The 19153-nt window shown below is 41.0% G+C and overlaps 2 protein-coding genes across 15 annotated transcripts in view; one reads left to right on the top strand and one right to left on the bottom strand.

Moving 5' to 3' along the window:
• The window catches only part of syne1b (spectrin repeat containing, nuclear envelope 1b), a 163784-nt gene extending 151802 nt beyond the window's left edge, over positions 1–11982 (top strand). For 10 of the 11 annotated variants that reach the window (XM_045207582.1, XM_045207592.1, XM_045207585.1 and 7 more), the window contains 7 exons: positions 1918–2129; positions 2433–2633; positions 6989–7117; positions 7369–7581; positions 7824–7919; positions 8929–8999; positions 10703–11982. In XM_045207582.1, coding sequence (XP_045063517.1) covers positions 1918–2129; positions 2433–2633; positions 6989–7117; positions 7369–7581; positions 7824–7919; positions 8929–8999; positions 10703–10943 — 1163 coding nt within the window. In that variant the 3' untranslated portion in view covers positions 10944–11982. The remainder of the gene's footprint in view (positions 1–1917; positions 2130–2432; positions 2634–6988; positions 7118–7368; positions 7582–7823; positions 7920–8928; positions 9000–10702) is intronic. The other variant, XM_045207588.1, reaches the window with a different exon arrangement.
• A 28-nt stretch (positions 11983–12010) lies between these two features.
• On the bottom strand, positions 12011–19151 carry ccdc170 (coiled-coil domain containing 170). 4 transcript variants are annotated; one of them, XM_041848223.2, is made up of 11 exons: positions 18996–19076; positions 17680–17933; positions 17002–17184; positions 16559–16744; positions 16279–16404; positions 15826–16026; positions 13933–14106; positions 13483–13632; positions 13086–13178; positions 12662–12865; positions 12012–12501 (listed from the first exon to the last, which is right to left on the bottom strand). In XM_041848223.2, exons 2-11 carry the CDS (start codon positions 17722–17724, stop codon positions 12217–12219), a joined length of 1647 nt encoding a protein of 548 aa, XP_041704157.1. In that variant the 5' UTR covers positions 17725–17933; positions 18996–19076; the 3' UTR covers positions 12012–12216. The 4 variants fall into 4 exon arrangements, with proteins under 4 accessions (XP_045063530.1, XP_041704157.1, XP_045063529.1 ...); XM_045207594.1 differs by lacking the exon at positions 17680–17933 and having other exon boundaries at positions 12013–12501; positions 13086–13175; positions 18996–19151; XM_045207593.1 differs by lacking the exon at positions 17680–17933 and having other exon boundaries at positions 12016–12501; positions 18996–19151.
• Positions 19152–19153: the final 2 nt, after the last annotated feature.

Here is a 19153-nt window from a genome sequence, read left to right as displayed (position 1 = left end):
ATTGTGTGTGTAGATGGGTGAGATATATTTATTTTAATCCATTTTGAATTCAGGCTGTAACACAACAAAGTATAGATTAAGTCAAAGGGTATCAATACTTTCTGAAGGCACTGTAAATCAGGCTTAACATAGTCAGTAATGGAGAGGTCTTTAGATGTAAAGTAGCAATGGTACGTTGATGCCCAGAACTTGTAGTCAACGATGACACAACATTGTGTGGTGGTTGTGTGTTTGCTGGCTTGTCTTTGCCTTATGCGCCAGTAGGCTCAACGAGAGAAGTAAGTAAATAAATACGAAGTCAGCTGTTTTAAGGCAGATACAGTGGGTTGCGAAAGTATTCACCCCCTTGGCATTTTTCCTATTTTGTTGCCTTACAACCTGGAATTAAAATGGATTTTTGTATCATTTGATTTACACAACATGCCTACCACTTTGAAGATGCAAAATATTTTTTGGGGTGAAACAAACAAGAAATAAGAAAAAAAAAACAGAAAACTTGAGTATGCATAACAATTCACCCCCCCAAAGTCAATACTTTTTAGAGCCACCTTTTGCAGCAATTACAGCTGCAAGTCTCTTGGGGTATGTCTCTATAAGCTTGACACATCTAGTCACTGGGATTTTTGCCCATTCTTCAAGGCAAAACTGCTCCAGCTCCTTCAAGTTGGATGGGTTCCGCTGGTGTACAGCAATCTTTAAGTCATACCACAGATTCTCAATTGGATTGAGGTCTGGGCTTTGACTAGGCCATTCCAAGACATTTAAATGTTTCCCCTTAAACCTCTCAAGTGTTGCTTTAGTCTCAAATCTCTGGAAAATGTAAACAGGTTTCTCTCAAGAATTTCCCTGTATTTAGCGCCATCCATCATTCCTTCAATTCTGACCAGTTTCCCAGTCCCTGCCGATGAAAAACATCCCCACAGCATGATGCTGCCACCACCATGCTTCAGTGTGTGGATGGTGTTCTCGGGGTGATGAGAGGTTGATGTTCAAAGTTTTGGATATTTTTTTATAACCCAACCCTGATCTGTACTTCTCCACAACTTTGTCCCTGACCTGTTTGGAGAGCTCCTTGGTCTTCATGGTGCCGCTTGCTTGGTGGTGCCCCTTGCTTAGTGGTGTTGCAGACACTGGGGCCTTTCAGAACAGGTGTATATATACTGAGATCATGTGACAGATCATGTAACACTTAGATTGCACACAGGTGGACTTTATTTAACTAATTATGTGACTTCTGAAGGTAATTGGTTGCACCAGATCTTATTTAGGGGCTTCATAGCAAATACATATGCACGCACCACTTTTCCGTTATTTATTTTTTAGAATTTTTTGAAACAACTTATTTTTTTCATTACACTTCACCAATTTGGACTATTTTGTATATGTCCATTACATGAAATCCAAATAAAAATCAATTTAAATTACAGGTTGTAATGCAACAAAATAGGACAAACGCCAAGGGGGATGAATACTTTTGCAAGGCACTGTACTTCCTTTGGGGCGGAAGAATACAAATTTATTTGGGCTGTACTGGGCTGTAAGTTGTATCTAACCTCAAATGTCTGAATATATAACTAGCCAAAGACATAAATAATAGATAAACTACGCATATATCCCATTACCAAATTAATAATTTCATACCCTTTCTTTCCTACCTCCTATACTGTACTGAACAGTAGGATAGTTAATGCAGTCTCAGGCCCTCAGTAAAGAGATAGATAGACATAGATATAATAGATAACGACGTATATATCCCTGAAATAAATAATATAATACTCCTTCCTTCCCCCTGTGGTGTCAGTGTGATAGAACACTGGGAGTTGCTGCAGGCCCAGGCCCTCAGTAAAGAGATGGATAGATATAGTATAGCGCCGCTTATATAATATAATAGCCCTTTCTTCCCCCCCTGTGGTGTAGGTGTGATAGAACGTTGGGAGTTGTTGCAGGCCCAGGCTCTCAGTAAAGAGATGCGTCTGAAGCAGAACCTTCAACAGTGGCAGCAGTTCAACTCTGACCTCAATGCCGTGTGGGTGTGGCTGGAGCAGGCGGGGGCGGAGCTAGAGCAGCAGCGGAGCCTAGACCTCATTACCGACATCCAAACCATCGAGATGCGCATCAAGAAACTCAAGGTGACCTTTGATTTAGGCTTTTTGCCCTCTGAGTCCTGAAATGGGTGTTGAGCATCCTCACTAAGATTACAAAGCTTGCAAGGTTTGCAAGGCTTTCCCAAAGTTCCCGGGTTTTTCATAAACCCCGATTGGATGGTTCCTAGTACCGGGAATCCTCCAACTGGGATTTCTGAAAAACCTGGGTTCTTAGGGAAAGTTTCTGAAATTTTGCAACCCTAATCCTCAAGAGTTATTAAAAAAAATACTCTATGCTGATATTAGACACACTGTCCAATTATCGCTTTCCATAATGTCTTTCTACAGGAGCTGCAGAAGGCTGTTGACAAGCGTAAGGCCATTGTACTATCCATTAACCTGTGCAGTGCAGAGTTTGTCCAGTCCGCCACAGAAGAATCCCAGGACCTGCAGGCCAGGCTGAAAGAGATGAACAACCGCTGGGACAGACTGGGAACCTCTTTGGGGGAGTGGAGGGCAGCGCTACAGAACGCCCTCATGCAGTGTCACGTAGGTGTCCAACTATCTATCCACCTAGCCTGGTCCCAGATCTGTGCTGTCTTGCCAACTCCAATGGCCGTCGAGGAGTTGGCAAGACAGCACAAACAGATCTGGGACCAGGCTACAGTTTTTTTGTTTTGTTTTTTGGGTGTAGATCAGCTTTAATATTGCATATAGATTGTGGCTTCTATCAATGTAATTGTCTGCATAATTTCCAATCCCCCATATACAGTATTTTTGGGTAAATATATATATTTTTTATATATTTTCCTTCTTAATTATTTTCCCTCAACCCTATCATCCCTCCCCTAATTGGAGTAAACTAATGGACAACAATACTTAGGCTTCTACTTCCAGCTTATACATACTATATACATTTCACGGACACAGTATATTTTACGTTAGATATTTTTATTTATTTTTTTGTGTTATTTTTAGTCCCACCCTTCAGCTCCCCTTAACCCCTCCCATCTATCTCTGAACACCGTCGAGTTTTGATTTCTATTAGCCATATATTTTCCAACTGTGCTGTGATGTTTCACAAAAGTCCTGAACCTTTCTATAATCTCATAGTTTCTACAGATTGTAAATTAAAGATAAAATGTTTTGCTAAGAGTATTATTATATTATTGATTGACTGACTATGACTTTTCAAATCACTCAGCAGTGCTATTTGCAGAGTTAGCTAGAGGTAAATGTTGTAATTCTTCATCCATTCCTGAACCTGCAACCAAAAACAAGCTACAGTGGCTTGCGAAAGTATTCACTCCCCTCGGCATTTTTCCTATTTTGTTGCCTTACAACCTGGATTTTTGTGGGGTTTGTATCATTTGATTTACACAACATGCCTACCACTTTGAAGATGCAAAATATTTTTTATTGTGAAACAAACAAGAAATAAGACAAAAAAACAGAATTTTAGTTTCATCTGACCAGAGTACCTTCTTCCATATGTTTGAGGAGTCTCCCACATGCCTTTTGGCGAACACCAAACGTGTTTGCTTATTTCTTTCTTTAAGCAAAGGCTTTTTTCTGGCCACTCTTCTGTAAAGCCCAGCTCTGTGGAGTGTACGGCTTAAAGTGGTCCTATGGACAGATACTCCAATCTCCGCTGTGGAGCTTTGCAGCTCCTTCAGGGTTATCTTTGGTCTCTTTGTTGCCTCTCTAATTAATGCCCTCCTTGCCTGGTCCGTGAGTTTTAGTGGGCGGCCCTCTCTTGGCAGGTTTGTTGTGGTGCCATATTCTTTCAATTTTTTTAATTATGGATTTAATGGTGCTTCGTGGGATGTTCAAAGTTTTTTATATATTTTTTATAACCCAACCATGATCTGTAATTCTCCACAACTTTGCCCCTGACCTGTTTGGAGAGCTCCTTGGTCTTCATGGTGCCGCTTGCTTGGTGGTGCCCCTTGCTTAGTGGTGTTGCAGACTCTGGGGTCTTTTAGAACAGGTATATATATATACTGAGATCATGTGAAAGATCATGGGACACTTAGATTGCACACAGCTGGATTTTATTTAACTCATTATGTGACTTATGAAGGTAATTGGTTGCACCAGATCTTATTTAGGGGCTTCATAACAAAGCACCACTTTGCAAGCACCACTTTTCCGTTATTTATTTTTTAGAATTTTTTGAAACAAGTAATTTTTTTCATTTTACTTCATCAATTTGAACTATTTTGTGTATGTCCATTACATGAAATCCAAATAAAAATCCATTTAAATTACAGGTTGTAATGCAACAAAATAGGACAAACGCCAAGGGAGATGAAAACTTTTGCAAGGCACTGTACATATTGGCAGTACCAAAACAAGTGATCTAATGATTCTGTCTCTTCGCAGCAAAATCTGCAGAGCTGGGATGGTTGTATCCCCCATATATATAACATTCTATTGGTTGCGAGAATTTGATATAATAATTTAAATTGAAAAACTCATAAGTTTTGAATCCGATGTTGTTTTGTTAATCAGTTCATAAACCATGTGCCATGGAATCGGTACATCGAAAATCTCTTCCCAACTATTTTGCAACCTGTATGGCACAGCTGCCAATTTTTTGGTCCTTAAATTAAACTGGTATACTTTTTTAGTTATCACAATTTTCTTTAATGCAGGGCCAACCAATAAGTTCCTTACCTTCTCCCCCCTTCCACTTTCCTCTTCCATTAGTTGGTTATAATTTTGAATAGAGCCGATATATCCATATATTTTTCTTAGCTGCATGTGTGACATAACTCCACCAGTCCTATTTATGATATAATTTACAAAGATTATACTGTTTTAAACCTTTTTTCCAAAAATAATGTTTTTTTTAATCAATTAGTATATTTGATTTTAACCACAATATTTGTTGTAATATTTGTTCTGTCTTTTCTGGTGGATTAAACTGAAATAGCAACCAACTTTCTATGGCTTTAAAAAAAAACTGCTATATTTTGGAGAGGATTTCATTTTCAAATAACCAAAAGTGTGAAGTTGTAATCTGAATAAAGGGAAAAGGCCATTCTTGAACACGGGATGAGCCATTCTTACTAATCTGCTAGAGAACCTGTTTGGATTTAAGTATAGTTTTTGTGACTGAATCCTTTAGTGAGAGGTCTAATGCTATAATATTTAATCATTTCTGCCCTCCGAATTCATATTCATTATGTAAATAGGCCCGTTTAATTTTGTATGGCTTGCCATTCCAAATAAAATAGAATATTTTTTGCTCATAATTAAAAAAATAAGTCGTTAAGTGTAGGCAGGGCCATAAGCAAATCGGTAAACTGGGATATGACTAAAGAGTTAATCAGGATGATTTTTCCACAAATAGACAGGTATTTTCCTTTCCATGGTAGCAAGATCTTATCTATTTTTGCTAACTTTCTATTAAAATGTATTGTAGTGAAATAATTTATTTATTTCGGGATATGAATACCTAGTGTGTCCACTTCACCACCAGACCATTTTATTGGTAAACTACACAGTAATGTAAAAGTTGTATTTTTTAGTGATCCAATACGTAATATAGTACACATATCATAATTAGATTGTAATCCAGAGAGGTTAGAAAAAATATCTAGATCCTTTCTGAGGCTGTGTAGGAATCAAAATTGTGGATTTAAAAGAAAACATGAATCATCAGCGTACAATGACACCTTTGTTTTTAAGCCCTGGATTTCTAGCCCCTTAATATTATTGTTGGATCTGATTTTAATAGCTAACGTTTCGATGGCCCTAATAAATAGATATGCCAATAGTGGACAACCTTGTTTTACTCCTCTTGACAGTTGAATACTTTCTGAGAAGTAGCCATTATTTACTATTTACATAACTTTAACCCATTGTATAAGAGATTCTCCAAAAAATTACAATATTCCAGGCATTTATATATAAATTCCAGTCATACTTTATCAAAAGCCTTTTCAAAGTCAGCTATGAATACTAGGCCTGTTTTCCCAGATTTTTCATAGTTTTTTTTATTGTTGAATCTGTTGTCGAATCTTAGTGCAAATGTATACAAATTAAAAAGACCTAGCTAGCTAAAAGACAAGTCCTTTAAAAATTGCAGTTCATTTTCTTAAATCGTGTTTGTTATATTATCTCCAATGTATCGTCCATGTAAAATACTGTCTGATTAGGATGAATAATATCCATTATATATACAACACTGAAGTGTAAGGGGCCTCCAATTTTTTTTAATGGACTGGATCTATATATTTATCACCTGGGTCCTGTTTCAGTAATAGTGAAATCAGACCTTCTTGTTGAGTATCTGGAGTGGTTAAAACATGCTAATAACGGTCCTCTGAGTACATAAAAAAGTATAATATACCTCAATTGGTATGCCATCCAGCCCTTGAGTTTACCCTGACTTAAAGGCTTTAATTGCATCAAGAAGTTCCTCCTCTGTAATTTGGCCTTCACATGAGTCTTTCTGTACAGCTGTTCATTTTACATTATTAATAGAAGAAAATCCTAGCAATTAACTTTGGTTAGTGGAGGTGGAGGAGACTGAAATGAAAACAAATGCTTAAAGTACTTTGCTTCCTCTTTCAAAATGTTGTTTGGTGAATCATGGGTGTCTCCGTCATTTTGTAACAAGTTTCAGTAAATTATTTTTTGTAGAATTTTTATGTTGAAGATTAAAAAGTAGACCAGGCTACTGTTGACTTAATCAACGATCCAAAACAGGACTGATAATTTCTGCATGTTGGACAACTGAGACATCAACTGGACATCAACATCAAGGTTTATCATTAGTTAGACATATTAAATATGTTACTTTTGGTAGAAGTCATGACTTTTGATAGAAGGTGGAGTAGAGTGCTGAATACTCCATCGTCTTTGCATTTGTATTCACATCTCCTCTCCTGTAGGACTTCCATGAGATGAGTCACGGCCTGCTACTGTGGCTGGAGAACATCGACCGCAGGAGGAACGAGATCGTTCCCATTGACCCCATCCAGGACAGCGACACCCTCCACGAGCACCACAAAACACTCATGGTAGGTAGAGAAGACTTATGTTAATGTCTAATCCTGAAAAACCCAGAACCAAATCTTGTGTGTCACAAAAGGTTAGTTAAACAGAGTGTTTTAGGGGATCAGTTTGACTGCAGAATCTCTAATATTGGTTATTTGATGAGTAGTTGTTTGGAATGCAAGGTGATTTATAGATCAGAGATTCTTCGCGCTCAGACTGCAATGTAGTCAATCTCAAACATGAGATTTTTATCTCCACTCCTCTCCTTCTACAGCAAATCCGTGGTGAGTTGCTGGAGTCCCAGAGGAAAGTGTCGTCCCTGCAGGACATGTCCCTGCAGCTGCTGGTCAACAGCGAGGGCAGCGACTGTCTGGAGGCCAAAGAGAAGGTGCACGTCATCGGGAACCGCCTCAAACTGCTCTTCAAGGAGGTGACCAGAGACCTCAGAGAGCTGGAGAAGATTCTGGACATCACCAGCAGCCAACAGGTCAGAACAGCAGTGCTTGTACTGTACAATTAAATAGAGCAATTTAATGTACCTCTATGCAGTACACAAATTACACAATAATAAATAGTACAGGAGAAAAGTTTGTAGCCTTTCTCTACTGTATCTAACACAATTTCTCATGCTCCCTCCCTCCCTCCCTCCGTGTGTGTCTCTCTCTGCCTTTCCGTCTCCCCCCCCCCCCCCTCTTTCCGTCCCTCCTGTCTTTCTCTCTCTCCTCTCAGGATCTGTCTTCATGGTCGTCGGCTGATGAGCTGGACACCACCTCTGGATCCATCAGCCCGGTGTCGGGCAGGAGCACGCCAAGTCGCCGTCGATCGGTAACGTATAATAGTCCCCCTGGCGTAACATGGTGCTCTACCAGAAGGAAGGTGTTTGGTACTCCCCGAATGCCCCAGACAGTGCATCACTTGTGCCCCCGAATGCAACGCCCAGTTTTCTCCAGTTTAAGACCATGCAGAGTCACTCCCTCCCACCATCCCAGGACCTCTCCTTCTCACCTCCTTCCCACCACACTCTGATCCTGTTTCCACACCTTTACACCTTGCATGTCTTCTTCTCCCAGAGTCAAACCCACCAGAGTTCTGGAGACATGATTATTCCCTCTCTTTTTTCATTCATTTTTCTTTCCCCCTCTTCTCTTCTTGATGGACTTGACTTCAATTTCTACCCGGGTTTGAACATTTGAAGTCAACATGTCTTTACACCCCAAATTCTGCCCCCTAAACCTCTACTTCTACCATCTCCTGACTGACTCTTTCTTGTTTTGTTCTTCAATTCTTTAGTGTCCTGTAGTTGTAGGTCCCTGTAGTGTAGTGTTCAAGGAATACTGGCTCTTTGATACTGCTGAAAACACAAAGTAGAACATTTAATCCTGCTTGGTTTTTATCAATCCAATTCTCCAATTTCTTTTAGTTTTTCTCTGAAGTAATGACTTGTTTTTTAAGTCAATCCCAAAGATTGATCTCAATGATTTTAAGATACAGTACAAGTATATCTTAAATGTCTTACTTCTGTCTCCCACATAGCATGTCATTCATCATATAATATATCACATAATACAAGTTGTGCTAAAGCAGCTTATGAATTCACTTTGTTCAAAATAACAGCATGACCATCCAGCTGTAGCTGTTCAAAGTAGCTGTACACTTTGAAAAAAGCCAGTTTCCTTGTTTTCCATTGAATTATCTCTCTTATTGTCACCTTCCTTCACAAATTTGATTTTGTTGCTGCCTTTCTATTCTTTCATTTTCATCGGTAGCTTTGTTCTTTATTTGCCTGGACTGAAACATACTTTCTTTCTTTTACCCCCCTGTTCATTGCAAACAGCAACGGGGCAAATGTAGTCTGTCACAGCAGACCTCTGGACCCTCTGTGAGCAGTCCACACAGACCACACAGGTACCTTTCTCCTGGTTTCTAGAACACCCAGAAGATAATGGAACCCATGGAACATGTTACTCCTGTTCTGAAACCTCAGTCCGTCGTGCTGCACGGCACTGCACACATACAGTACAGGGCAACGCTACAGTGCAACAGAAACATAGATAGAAAACCCTGAGTGCTGTTTTTTTACTTACTTCCAAAGGTTCATAAAAGGTAAATGAAAAATGAATTCCATCATCTTCTACCATTCTAGATACTATGTAGAGGCTAGGGCTTTACAGTAGATGGTGGTTAAATCCCACACATCCTTTACATTACAGTTCCGCAAACTATAATGAGACTTGCAAGCCTCTTCGCTGCCAATGTCCTCGGCTGCTTGATTAACTACGCTACCAAGAATGCACCTTGAGTGCTTAACATACTGTAAACAGTTTCTCTAATACAGGGCCCTTAACGCTCCTTTTCTACTGCTGATGGGCACACACAGTTTTTCTTTTGAATTGCCAAGCCAGCAAGTGTCTGCAATGAACAATATGATAGCAGCAAGTCTATCTCTCTATTCCTTTCTCTTTCTTTCTCTTGTGTGTGACATCTATTCTTCTATTTCACATAACTAATCCACCATCTCCCCCTCGCTCCCCTCAATCTGCCATCTGTGGGTCTCGCCTCGCAGGTCTCCATTTGTGAAGTGTTAGGGGGCATTTTGGTCACAATCTAGCATCTAGACAGTCAAACCTGAGGGTAAAACAGACATCACTGTTATCTACACATACCAGGAATATTATTAGTAATCATTTTAAAGTAAGCCAATTTCACAGTTATAAAATAGACCTCAAAGCTACGTAAAACAGATTAACATCAGGTATCACATTGCTGTAAAGTCACTGTAACTCTTCCCAGCTGTTGTTTTGTTACTTTACATTCCTTGTGCATAGTCCAAACAGGTTATTTAGTGTATTTAGTAGCAATTTAGTGTTACTGTCAGAGTTGGGATCAATTCCATTTCAATTCAGGAAGTCCTCATTGCTTTTCAGTTTTCAGTTCACTTCCTGAATTGACTGATTATGGTCCTCTCAGTTTGACAGCAGCCAATGTTGTTCACAGTCAGATGAGGGTGTATTAAGATGCTTCTGCTGCTGACTAATGCTAAAAAGATCAGAGCTACAGCTACCCCCTTTAAAACAGACTGCTCTATGCTGCTATGCTCCTGTCTTGGCATGCTTTTTAACAGGATATAAACTAATCAGAGAGACCTTGTAGGAGTATCTAAACGGTCAACTGCTACTTGCAGCATGCATTTTGTCACGCATCCTAACACCTCGCATCCTTTATAAAGGAATGTCAGCTCAACATATTTGTTTTATGGGTTTGAAAGGATTGGATTTCTTGAAAATGTTTGTCAATGTTTGTCAAGTGATATTCAAATGCCTGTCAGTGTATTGATCACAGATATCATTTGGTTATTCGGTCATGTTTGTGGAGATACACAGTTCATCATCATAATTGTAGTTCAAGAACTACCATACTGTAGTTCCTCAAGATCATTTGGGATAGTTTATATCTTGTAACTAAATAGTTTGATTCTGATTAATCTAATGACATAATGTATACTTGGATGGATGTGTGGTCTGGATGCATGTCCTTAGCTCTACAGGTGTCATAACCTAAATCTACTTGGCTTGGTGTTGTTGTGTGGCCCTCGTATCATGTTTAATCAGGTCTCCCAACGTCGCTGGATCCGCTTCCTCCCCTTCTGAGGCCGTGGTGATACCATCGTCATTCCTGTACCGCGTCCTGTGGGTGGCGGTGCCCCTCCAGTTGCTCCTCCTCCTGCTGCTGGTGGGCATGGCCTGCCTGGCGCCAATGTATGAGGGGGATTTCAGCTGCAGCCAGTCCAATAACTTTGCCCGTTCCTTCTACCCCATGCTCAAATACACCAACGGGCCCCCTCCTGTATAGTCTATCATGACAGACCAAACGTTTGGTTCTGGGTGCCGTGCGAGATTACCTCGTGTATATGCCAGCCTGGCCCTGGCATGGAGACGAACCTGAGAAGGACAGTTGGGTTTTTTAATTGTATTGGAACTGTTTCAATGCTCCACTACCTTGCAGCTTCCATGAAGAATAGAGAGATATGGCATGCCGTCATTCGGCTCCTTGTGCCGCCATAAGCAAGAAACATAGGAACTGATCTTGGACATGTCTTCTTTGTATGGATGGAGTACAGCAGCTGTCTTAACTTATCTTTTGTGGCTGATAGAATCACTCATGTCATCTTTTAGTTGTCTGTCATGCTGTATGTATGTATAGACTAAAAATGATCTTTGGAGAAGCACATGTAAGAACCCAAAATGTTTCTGACTGCAGTCAGTGGATATCAACTGGATGCTGGAACTGTTAGGTTGAAACACAGCTGCCATTTGACACCTAGTTCAATACAGAACATGTAACCTGTGAATTTGCCTGTTGTAACAATTGAACATTTGTAAAATCACATTTTAAAATGACTTACATTGCATTTATTTTTTACATGTATTTTGGCATGCAGTTATAATCTTTGCTTTTACTTATGCTTTCACTTGATACGTGTTGAATAGTTGATTTTTAATATGAACTATACTGTAACTGGGTGTAAGAATCTATTTAATCTGAATTGTGTTTTGAATGTGTATGTAAAACAAATGAAATAATGAGAGTTGTTTGCTATAAACTGTTTGACTGCATAAGAAACCTTTAAAAAAACATGTACTGTATGGAAATAATGTACTGAACACACTTCGTTGTTATTTTTATAACTGAAAATATGGAAACTATCAACTTACTATTAATCAAAACTATAACGAATTATAAAACAACTGTGTATTTTCTATGGCTCTGTGCATTCAGTATTACATGTATAACAGTCCAGGATTACTTAACGTGTTCTGTATATAATATAAATGTATATCTATAATGTATATCTGAGCCTAAATTACAAATATTGAATGCCAAATTCTCATTTTGATTCTGTCTTTTATTCAACATAATTTCTCTCTGGAGGCAGCAAAATGGCTGATTCTTATACTCTGATTCAGTGCTGTTAACTTGACAGTGTGTGGATCTTACTTTGGATACGTCATAAACTCAATTCAAATCCAATTTCAATGGGCAAAAACGTACATGATGCATCTCAAATTAATACATTTGATTTTGATAATTTAAATAAATCATTCATATCATACAGGTGCCTGTCCTAAGCAGAGTCCTCGGGGCCAGTGGGCCTCTGAGAGAAAGCTGAGCGGGACGTGATAGATCCAGAGGTATCTTGGTCCTGGAGCTGTAGGAGATGGTGGTGCTGGTGGTGGGTAGGACAGGGCCAGGACAGGGCCAGGGAGTGGTTGAGGTCATGGTGGGGGTGATGGTGATGGTAGGGGTAAAGCAGGCTCTCCAGAGATTTGATGATCTCATAGTTTGGAAGAGCCAAGGCTGTGACATCCAGACCTAACATCTGAGAGACCACCATACGGAAGTCTACCAACTGAAACAACAGAGTAAACATACCTCCAGTCAGGTTTCGGATGTTCTTTTTCTGTACTCCTAAATCAAATTATATTGTGTGTGTTTGTGTGTGTGTGTGCGTGCGTGCGCATTCATGCATGTGCATGTTAATACGACTATGTATCCATCCATCCCCCCACCTCTTTCTCTCTGTCAGTGAGCTGGGCCAGGGTCTGTCTAAGGGTGGTCAACTGCTGCTGGGCCTCCCTGGCCAGATGCTCCTGGCTCTGTAGGTCTGTCATGGCTGTGCTGAGCTTCTTCTCCACCTTGGCCTTTCCCTTCTCCAGGTCCTCCAGACTCTTACTCTGCTCCCCATTGGTCTGACTCTGCTCCAGGACTTTGAGCTTAGACACAGCATTCCAAATTGGACATGAACGTATTTGACATTTTATCATATTACTTCACAACAACATAACATTCGAAACTATAGTCTTTTGAGTAGTAATAATCAACTTTTATTCAAACTCATTTTGTAAACTTGTAGCTACAGGAAGTCGCCAGGAAATCAAATTATATGACTCTGCCTCTAGAGGATGTGTGAGCCTGAGCCGTCCTGCCCTCTACCTTCAGCTCGTTGGTGTGTGACAGCTGGGCCTTGAGCTCTGTGATGGAGACCTTACTGGATCCCAGTTCCCGCTGCAGTCGCTCCACCTTCTTCTTTAAAATAGAATAGATACTTAAGATAGAATAGATTCTTTAGATACAGTAGAATACATACTTTATCGTCCATTTAGTAAGAAACATACATTTGGCTTCTGCCTATCTTAACCTCGCCTCTGGATGGGGAGCATTTTTAGGGGGTAAGTGCCTTGCTCAAGGGCACAACGACAGGAGATGATACCTTGGATCACAGACCAGCAGCCCTCCAGTTGCCAGTTCAGTTCCCATTTTTTACGCCCGGCCTGGGGCTTGAACCAGCAACCTTCTGGCTACTAGCCTGCCCCTCTAACCTCTAGCCTACCTGCATCTTCCTAGCGGTCACATTGGCGTCGTCTCGCTCCACAGCCAGGGCTGAGCGACTCCTCTTCTCCTCCTCTAGCTCAGACACCTTCCTCCTCAACAGCTCCATGTGGAGCTCCTTACTCTCCAACCGCTCCTTCTGGACCTTCAACTGCAGATAACATGGTATACGGTAAACATGGCAAACAGGTGTTTGAGCACAACATACAATGATACTAGTAGATTGAACAGTTATGATAGTAACTCGATTGACAGTAATGTTGGTGTGAGATCCATTAAATACTGTACATTGTGGAATGTGGAGCACACAAAAATACCAGAGTGCTTGAGTTATTTTTTTTATATGCACCTAGAATGATGTAAAGTGTGCAAACAACCCTCTGAACATCAACAAATGACATGTACACTCTTAAGTTGTAGGTTCAGTAGATACTAGTTTCATTTTGTGTACCTTTCGCTGTAAATTGTGGGCCAGGGTCTTGCTCTCCAACAAAGCCGTCCCTTCTAGTTTGACAAGTTGCTCTGCCCGAGACAGAATGAGCTGTAGCCTCATGTTGTAGCCCAGGTCAGTGGCGATACTGTCTACTTTCATCCCCTCTGACAACTGTTCCAGGAACTGCTCATACTGCATGGGAAAACACAAGGCCCATATTTACAAAGTGTCTCAGAGTTGGAGTACTACAATTTTGCCTTTTAAATAATATATGCCATTTAGCAGACACTTTTATCCAAAGAGACTTAGTCATGCATGCATTCATTTTACGTACGGGTGGTCATAACGAATAAGAGGGGGGGGGGCTGTTCTTAGATGAGTACTCCTACTCTGGGGACGCTTTGTGAATACAGGCCAAGGCAGTAATATCTCAGCTATTCCTGTAACATCCAAATCAATTTACAGTAAATGTGCCATTATGATTTTAGTACGAGGATGGTAATGGTCCTGGACCAATTAAGGTCCCTTGCCGATTTGGTATTAAAAAAAGAAAAGCTTCCACACAGTATGCTGCTCCCGTGCTTTATTACTGCACCCTATACACGGAGTGTGCAAAACATTAAGAACGCCTTCCTAATATTGAGTCGCACCCCCTTTTGCCATCAGAACAGCCTCAATTCGTCGGGGCATGGACTCTACAAAGTGCTGAAAGCTTTCCACAGGGATGCTGGCCCATGTTGACTCCAATGCTTCCCACAGTTGTGTCAAGTTGGCTGGATGTCCTTTGGGTGGTGGACCATTCTTGACACAAACGGGAAACTGTTGAGCGTGAAAAACACAGCAGCGTTGCAGTTCTTGACACACTCAAACCGGTGCGCCTGGCACCTACTACCATACCTCGTTCAAAGGCACTTAACTCTTTTGCCTTGCCCATTCACCCCCTGAATGGCACACAAACACAATCCATGTCTCAATTGTCTCAAGGCTTAAAAATCCTTCTTTAACCTGTCTCCTCCCCTTCATCTACACTGATTTTATTTGATTTATTAGGCTCCACATTAGCCGACGCCAATGGCGATAGCTAGTCTTACTGGGGTCCAACACATAACGAAAAACACATTACAGACATACGTTTAAAAACATTAACATGTAGTGTGTGTGTGCATCTATCAGTTACACATACATGTCAGTACATACACACAACAAGTAGGTCACATGGGGGAGAGGCGTGGTGCCGTGAGGTGTTGCTTTATTTGTTTTTTGAAACCAGGTTTGCTGTTCACTTGCGCTATATAAGATGGAATGGAGTTCCATCCACTCATGGCTCTGTATAATACTGTACTTTTCCTTGAATTTGTTCTGGACCTGGGGACTGATTGAAGTGGATTTAACAAATTACATCAATAAGGGGTCATAGATTTCATTTGGAATCACCTGGTCAGTCTATGTCATGGAAAGAGCAGGTGTTTGTAATGTTTTGTACATCCAGTGTACATTTTACATTTTCGTCATTTAGCAGACGCTTTTATCAAGAGCATCTTACATTTAGTGCATTCATCTTAAAATAGCTAGGTGAGACAACCACATCTCAGTTATAGTCAGTACATTTTTCCTCAGTAAAGTAACTATCAGCAAAGCCAGTGCTAGTAGGAAAAAGTCAAGCGGGAGTGTTAGTTCACGAAAGGCAAAGTGTAGTTGTTGGGGGGGATTGGGTGCATATAACCTATAGCATACTATAGCATGGTGGTATCAACAGTGTTATATACTACCGTAGTTATATGTTCTATATACTGTGTCTAACGTTAGTTATAAAGACTGTTATTATAATTTTTTGGGGGCCCAGCACCAGTGGAGAAATGTGTGATGTTCCCCTACTACACACTCTACATGGTTGCCAGTGTGCACACTCACAAGGTGTCTGTTATGACTCAGCCCATCTCGGTGCACGTCTGCAGTCATCAGCTCAGCTTCCAAACCCTGCAGCCTGTTGCTGAGGTCTGTGACCTGTTGCTCAGCCAGCTGGGCTCTCTGCAGGGCACCGTGGTGGAGCTCTGTCTGCCTGGACACATCCTCACTGACCTGGGACAGCCTCCTCTCCATCTCCTCCATGATCTGACAGGAAATATCGGCGGATACAATTTAAAAACATAACTACTGATAAAGAATAACTACTCAAGGTTATTGCAATGTGCATCCACTGTAGGCTATCGTTCAAACGTTGTACCTCCTGGTATAAAATGATTGAAAATACTGATTGATTATCTATCAATATATTATATTCTTGCCTATTGAAACTGTCAAACAATGTAATAACAATGTAGTAGTATAAGAACAGAAAAAACACACAGAGTAAACCCTACCTACCGCTTTCATACGTTCCTGCCTGGTGCAGAGATCCCCGAGTCTCTGTAGTATTTCCTCCTCAGTTGGCATGGAGAGACCCAGCTGCAGAAGGGCCCCTACCTCCCCCAGGAGGGCCTGCAGTTTCCCCTGTGAATAGGGTCTCAAAATTCAGGAAACTTTACCAAAATCACAGGGTTTTCCAGAAATGCTGGGATTTCTGAAAAACATGGGAATTTGTGGAAAGTTTCTAGAATCCTTCAAACTGGATTTCTGGGAAAACATGGGAATATTGCAATCCTACCTTTGTAGCCTGGTTCTTCCCCTGGCTGGTCTGGAGCTTCCCTTCCAGCTCCTGGATCTGCCTCTCCAGGCACCCTGCCTCCTGCTTGGCTGCCTCAACCATGCGCTGACTGGCCTCCAGCCTCTCTGCTAGACTCTGGTTCTCCATCTCTATGCTCCTCTTGGTCAGCAAGGCACTGTCTAAATCCTGGAAGAAACATTTTGACAAGGAAACGCAAAGTTGCAACAGATAACCATTTACTGTACATAATGCTTGTGTGAAGATTTAACATATTAATTGATGCTTATACATAACAAAGATGACAGTTGTACACTACTGAGACAAGCCAATTCCAGGCTGTACTGCCCTGGAAAAATATATATCCGAGCCAGCACAGTACAGCTTGTATCAGCACAACGTGAAAAGCGTATGTGTTTTAAAAGGATGCACATATGGATACCTACCAGTCTGAGCAGATCCAGAGCCTCTGCACTGCCTGCTGCGTTCCTCCTCTCCCGGGCCACCTCTGCCACCAGTCTCATCACCGTCTCTCTGCTGGCTTTACACTCTACCTCGTAGGACCTTACACTCTCCTCCAACACAGAGACCCTCATCCTCAGTCTGTCCCTCTCAAGGCAGGGCTCCACCTGGGGACACATTAAGCAGGGCACAATGTTGTGGAAAAAGTAAAAAATGTTATGTTAGGTTATGTTAAAGGACAACTCCACAACTTTTCAACCTCATTTTCATTATCTGAAGCACAATACCTGTGTCAACATATGTGAAAACTGCAAATTTCTAAGTTTTTTATTTAAAAAAAGAATAAAGTAAAAAGGTTCTACCAGATGACATCATCAAAAGTTAAAACATTTAAAAACTGTGATTTTCAAACACTATGCAATTCGCGGTGACGTGGGGAGCAAGAAAATACCCTCCCTGGGCTAGAAACTCATTGTTTTTTTACTTTTAATCCTACCATTTTTTTTAGGACCTTATCTTTTTAACCACAGATCATAGAAACCACAGATCATAGAAACCTTTTCACATTAATATGAATAGGAATTGCCCTTTAAGTGTAGAACAAACATGCTTCCCTAACATGTAGAATAAGGTCAGCTCTATTCATGACATTTCTATTTTACCTTATCCAGTTGTCTGCCTTCTGTTGCTGTATCAATACTTTCCATTTTCTTTCTGTGTGTTACTGTAAGTCGCCTTATAAGTAGAGTAGAATAGAATAGAAATAGGTGAGAGTTTTGAGTTGGGATTTCAACCAAGTGCTATACAGTGCTGTTTCCAGGAGTCTCCAGGCAACAGAAAACATTGTCTCGCGTTTCACCAAAGGGGGTACTGTTGTTCAGGATCCCTTGCTTCAGGATGACGCAATGACGCGTCACTGCAACCAAGAAATACAGTAGCTGTTCAAATGAAACTTTATGCGCAACAAGCCTGCGTTCAAACCTCAAACTGTTATGCGGATCTAACCAGTGTTGCCAATTTAGCCTCGTTTTTGTCGCTATATTTAGCGAGTTTTCAGACCCCTCTAGCGACACATTTTCAAAAAGGCGACTAGTGACAAATTTAGCCACTTGTTCTGGTGTTATTGGAGACTTTTGGAGACTCTGACGTAAAAACACGTATCATTCTTACTCTTCTCAACGAGCAGCGGGTGCTGCCGTGACCCCCGGGCCTCACCCCCGTGTGCCCACCCCTCCCCATCCCCGTGGGCCCCGCCCCGCCCCACCCTACTTCACCCCATCCCCGTGGGCCCCACCCCACCCCACCCCCATCATTAGGTGATGACGTCATTTAGCGACTTTTAGGACAGCCAATAGCTACTTTCCTTACTGAGGAGTTGGCAACACTGATATGTGACTAAACGTAGATACTGTAGTTATTTTAACATGACAACCATTGAAACATCTTGTTTGCAAAGCCTGATTTGGTGAGTTATTTTCTTTAGGCTAGCTAACGTTAACGTTACATCAAAGATATTTATAACTAACCCCTTCTGTCTGTGGTTACATCCTTGGATCTCATTCATTTGAAGCTCGCTATTTAGCGTAGCTACCTTGCAGGTGCTAGTGCACGAACCTTAGCTACATCATGGAAGTTTTGAATTGGAATAGTGATACTCTCGTGCTTTATTGTGAGGTTCATGAACAGCTACAATATAGTAACCAATTACCATAGCTAATGTTGCCCAGAACGTTTACTGTAATCTACCTAGCTAGCTACTGTAGCTAGCTATTGCATTCATTGCCATTCAACCAAGGTCAATCTTCTTGTCCTGCAGTATAGCTAGCTATATTAATGTACAGTACATTGCCAAAATGCATTTCTATGTGTGAAGGTTTTATCATGGGGTCCTTTTGAATAGAATAAACCCCATAGATATGTTGTTCCCATCATTATTCAACATTTCTAATTTATTGATTTAGCTAGTCAGTATGCTTACGTTTTCTCTTCGCATTCCTGTGTACAGTCCATCCATGCAGATAACATGCTCCAGACACTGTTGTGCCGACTTAGGATACAGCAGCCTTTGAGGAGTAGGACATGTGCCTATGGCTTCACCCCTGCCAATCTGTCGGACCCTGTCCAGCTGCATGTGAC

Source organism: Coregonus clupeaformis, chromosome 25 (assembly GCF_020615455.1).
Source record: "Coregonus clupeaformis isolate EN_2021a chromosome 25, ASM2061545v1, whole genome shotgun sequence".
Classification (NCBI taxonomy): Eukaryota; Metazoa; Chordata; class Actinopteri; order Salmoniformes; family Salmonidae; genus Coregonus; species Coregonus clupeaformis.
This window is presented reverse-complemented; position numbering and strand designations above follow the sequence as displayed.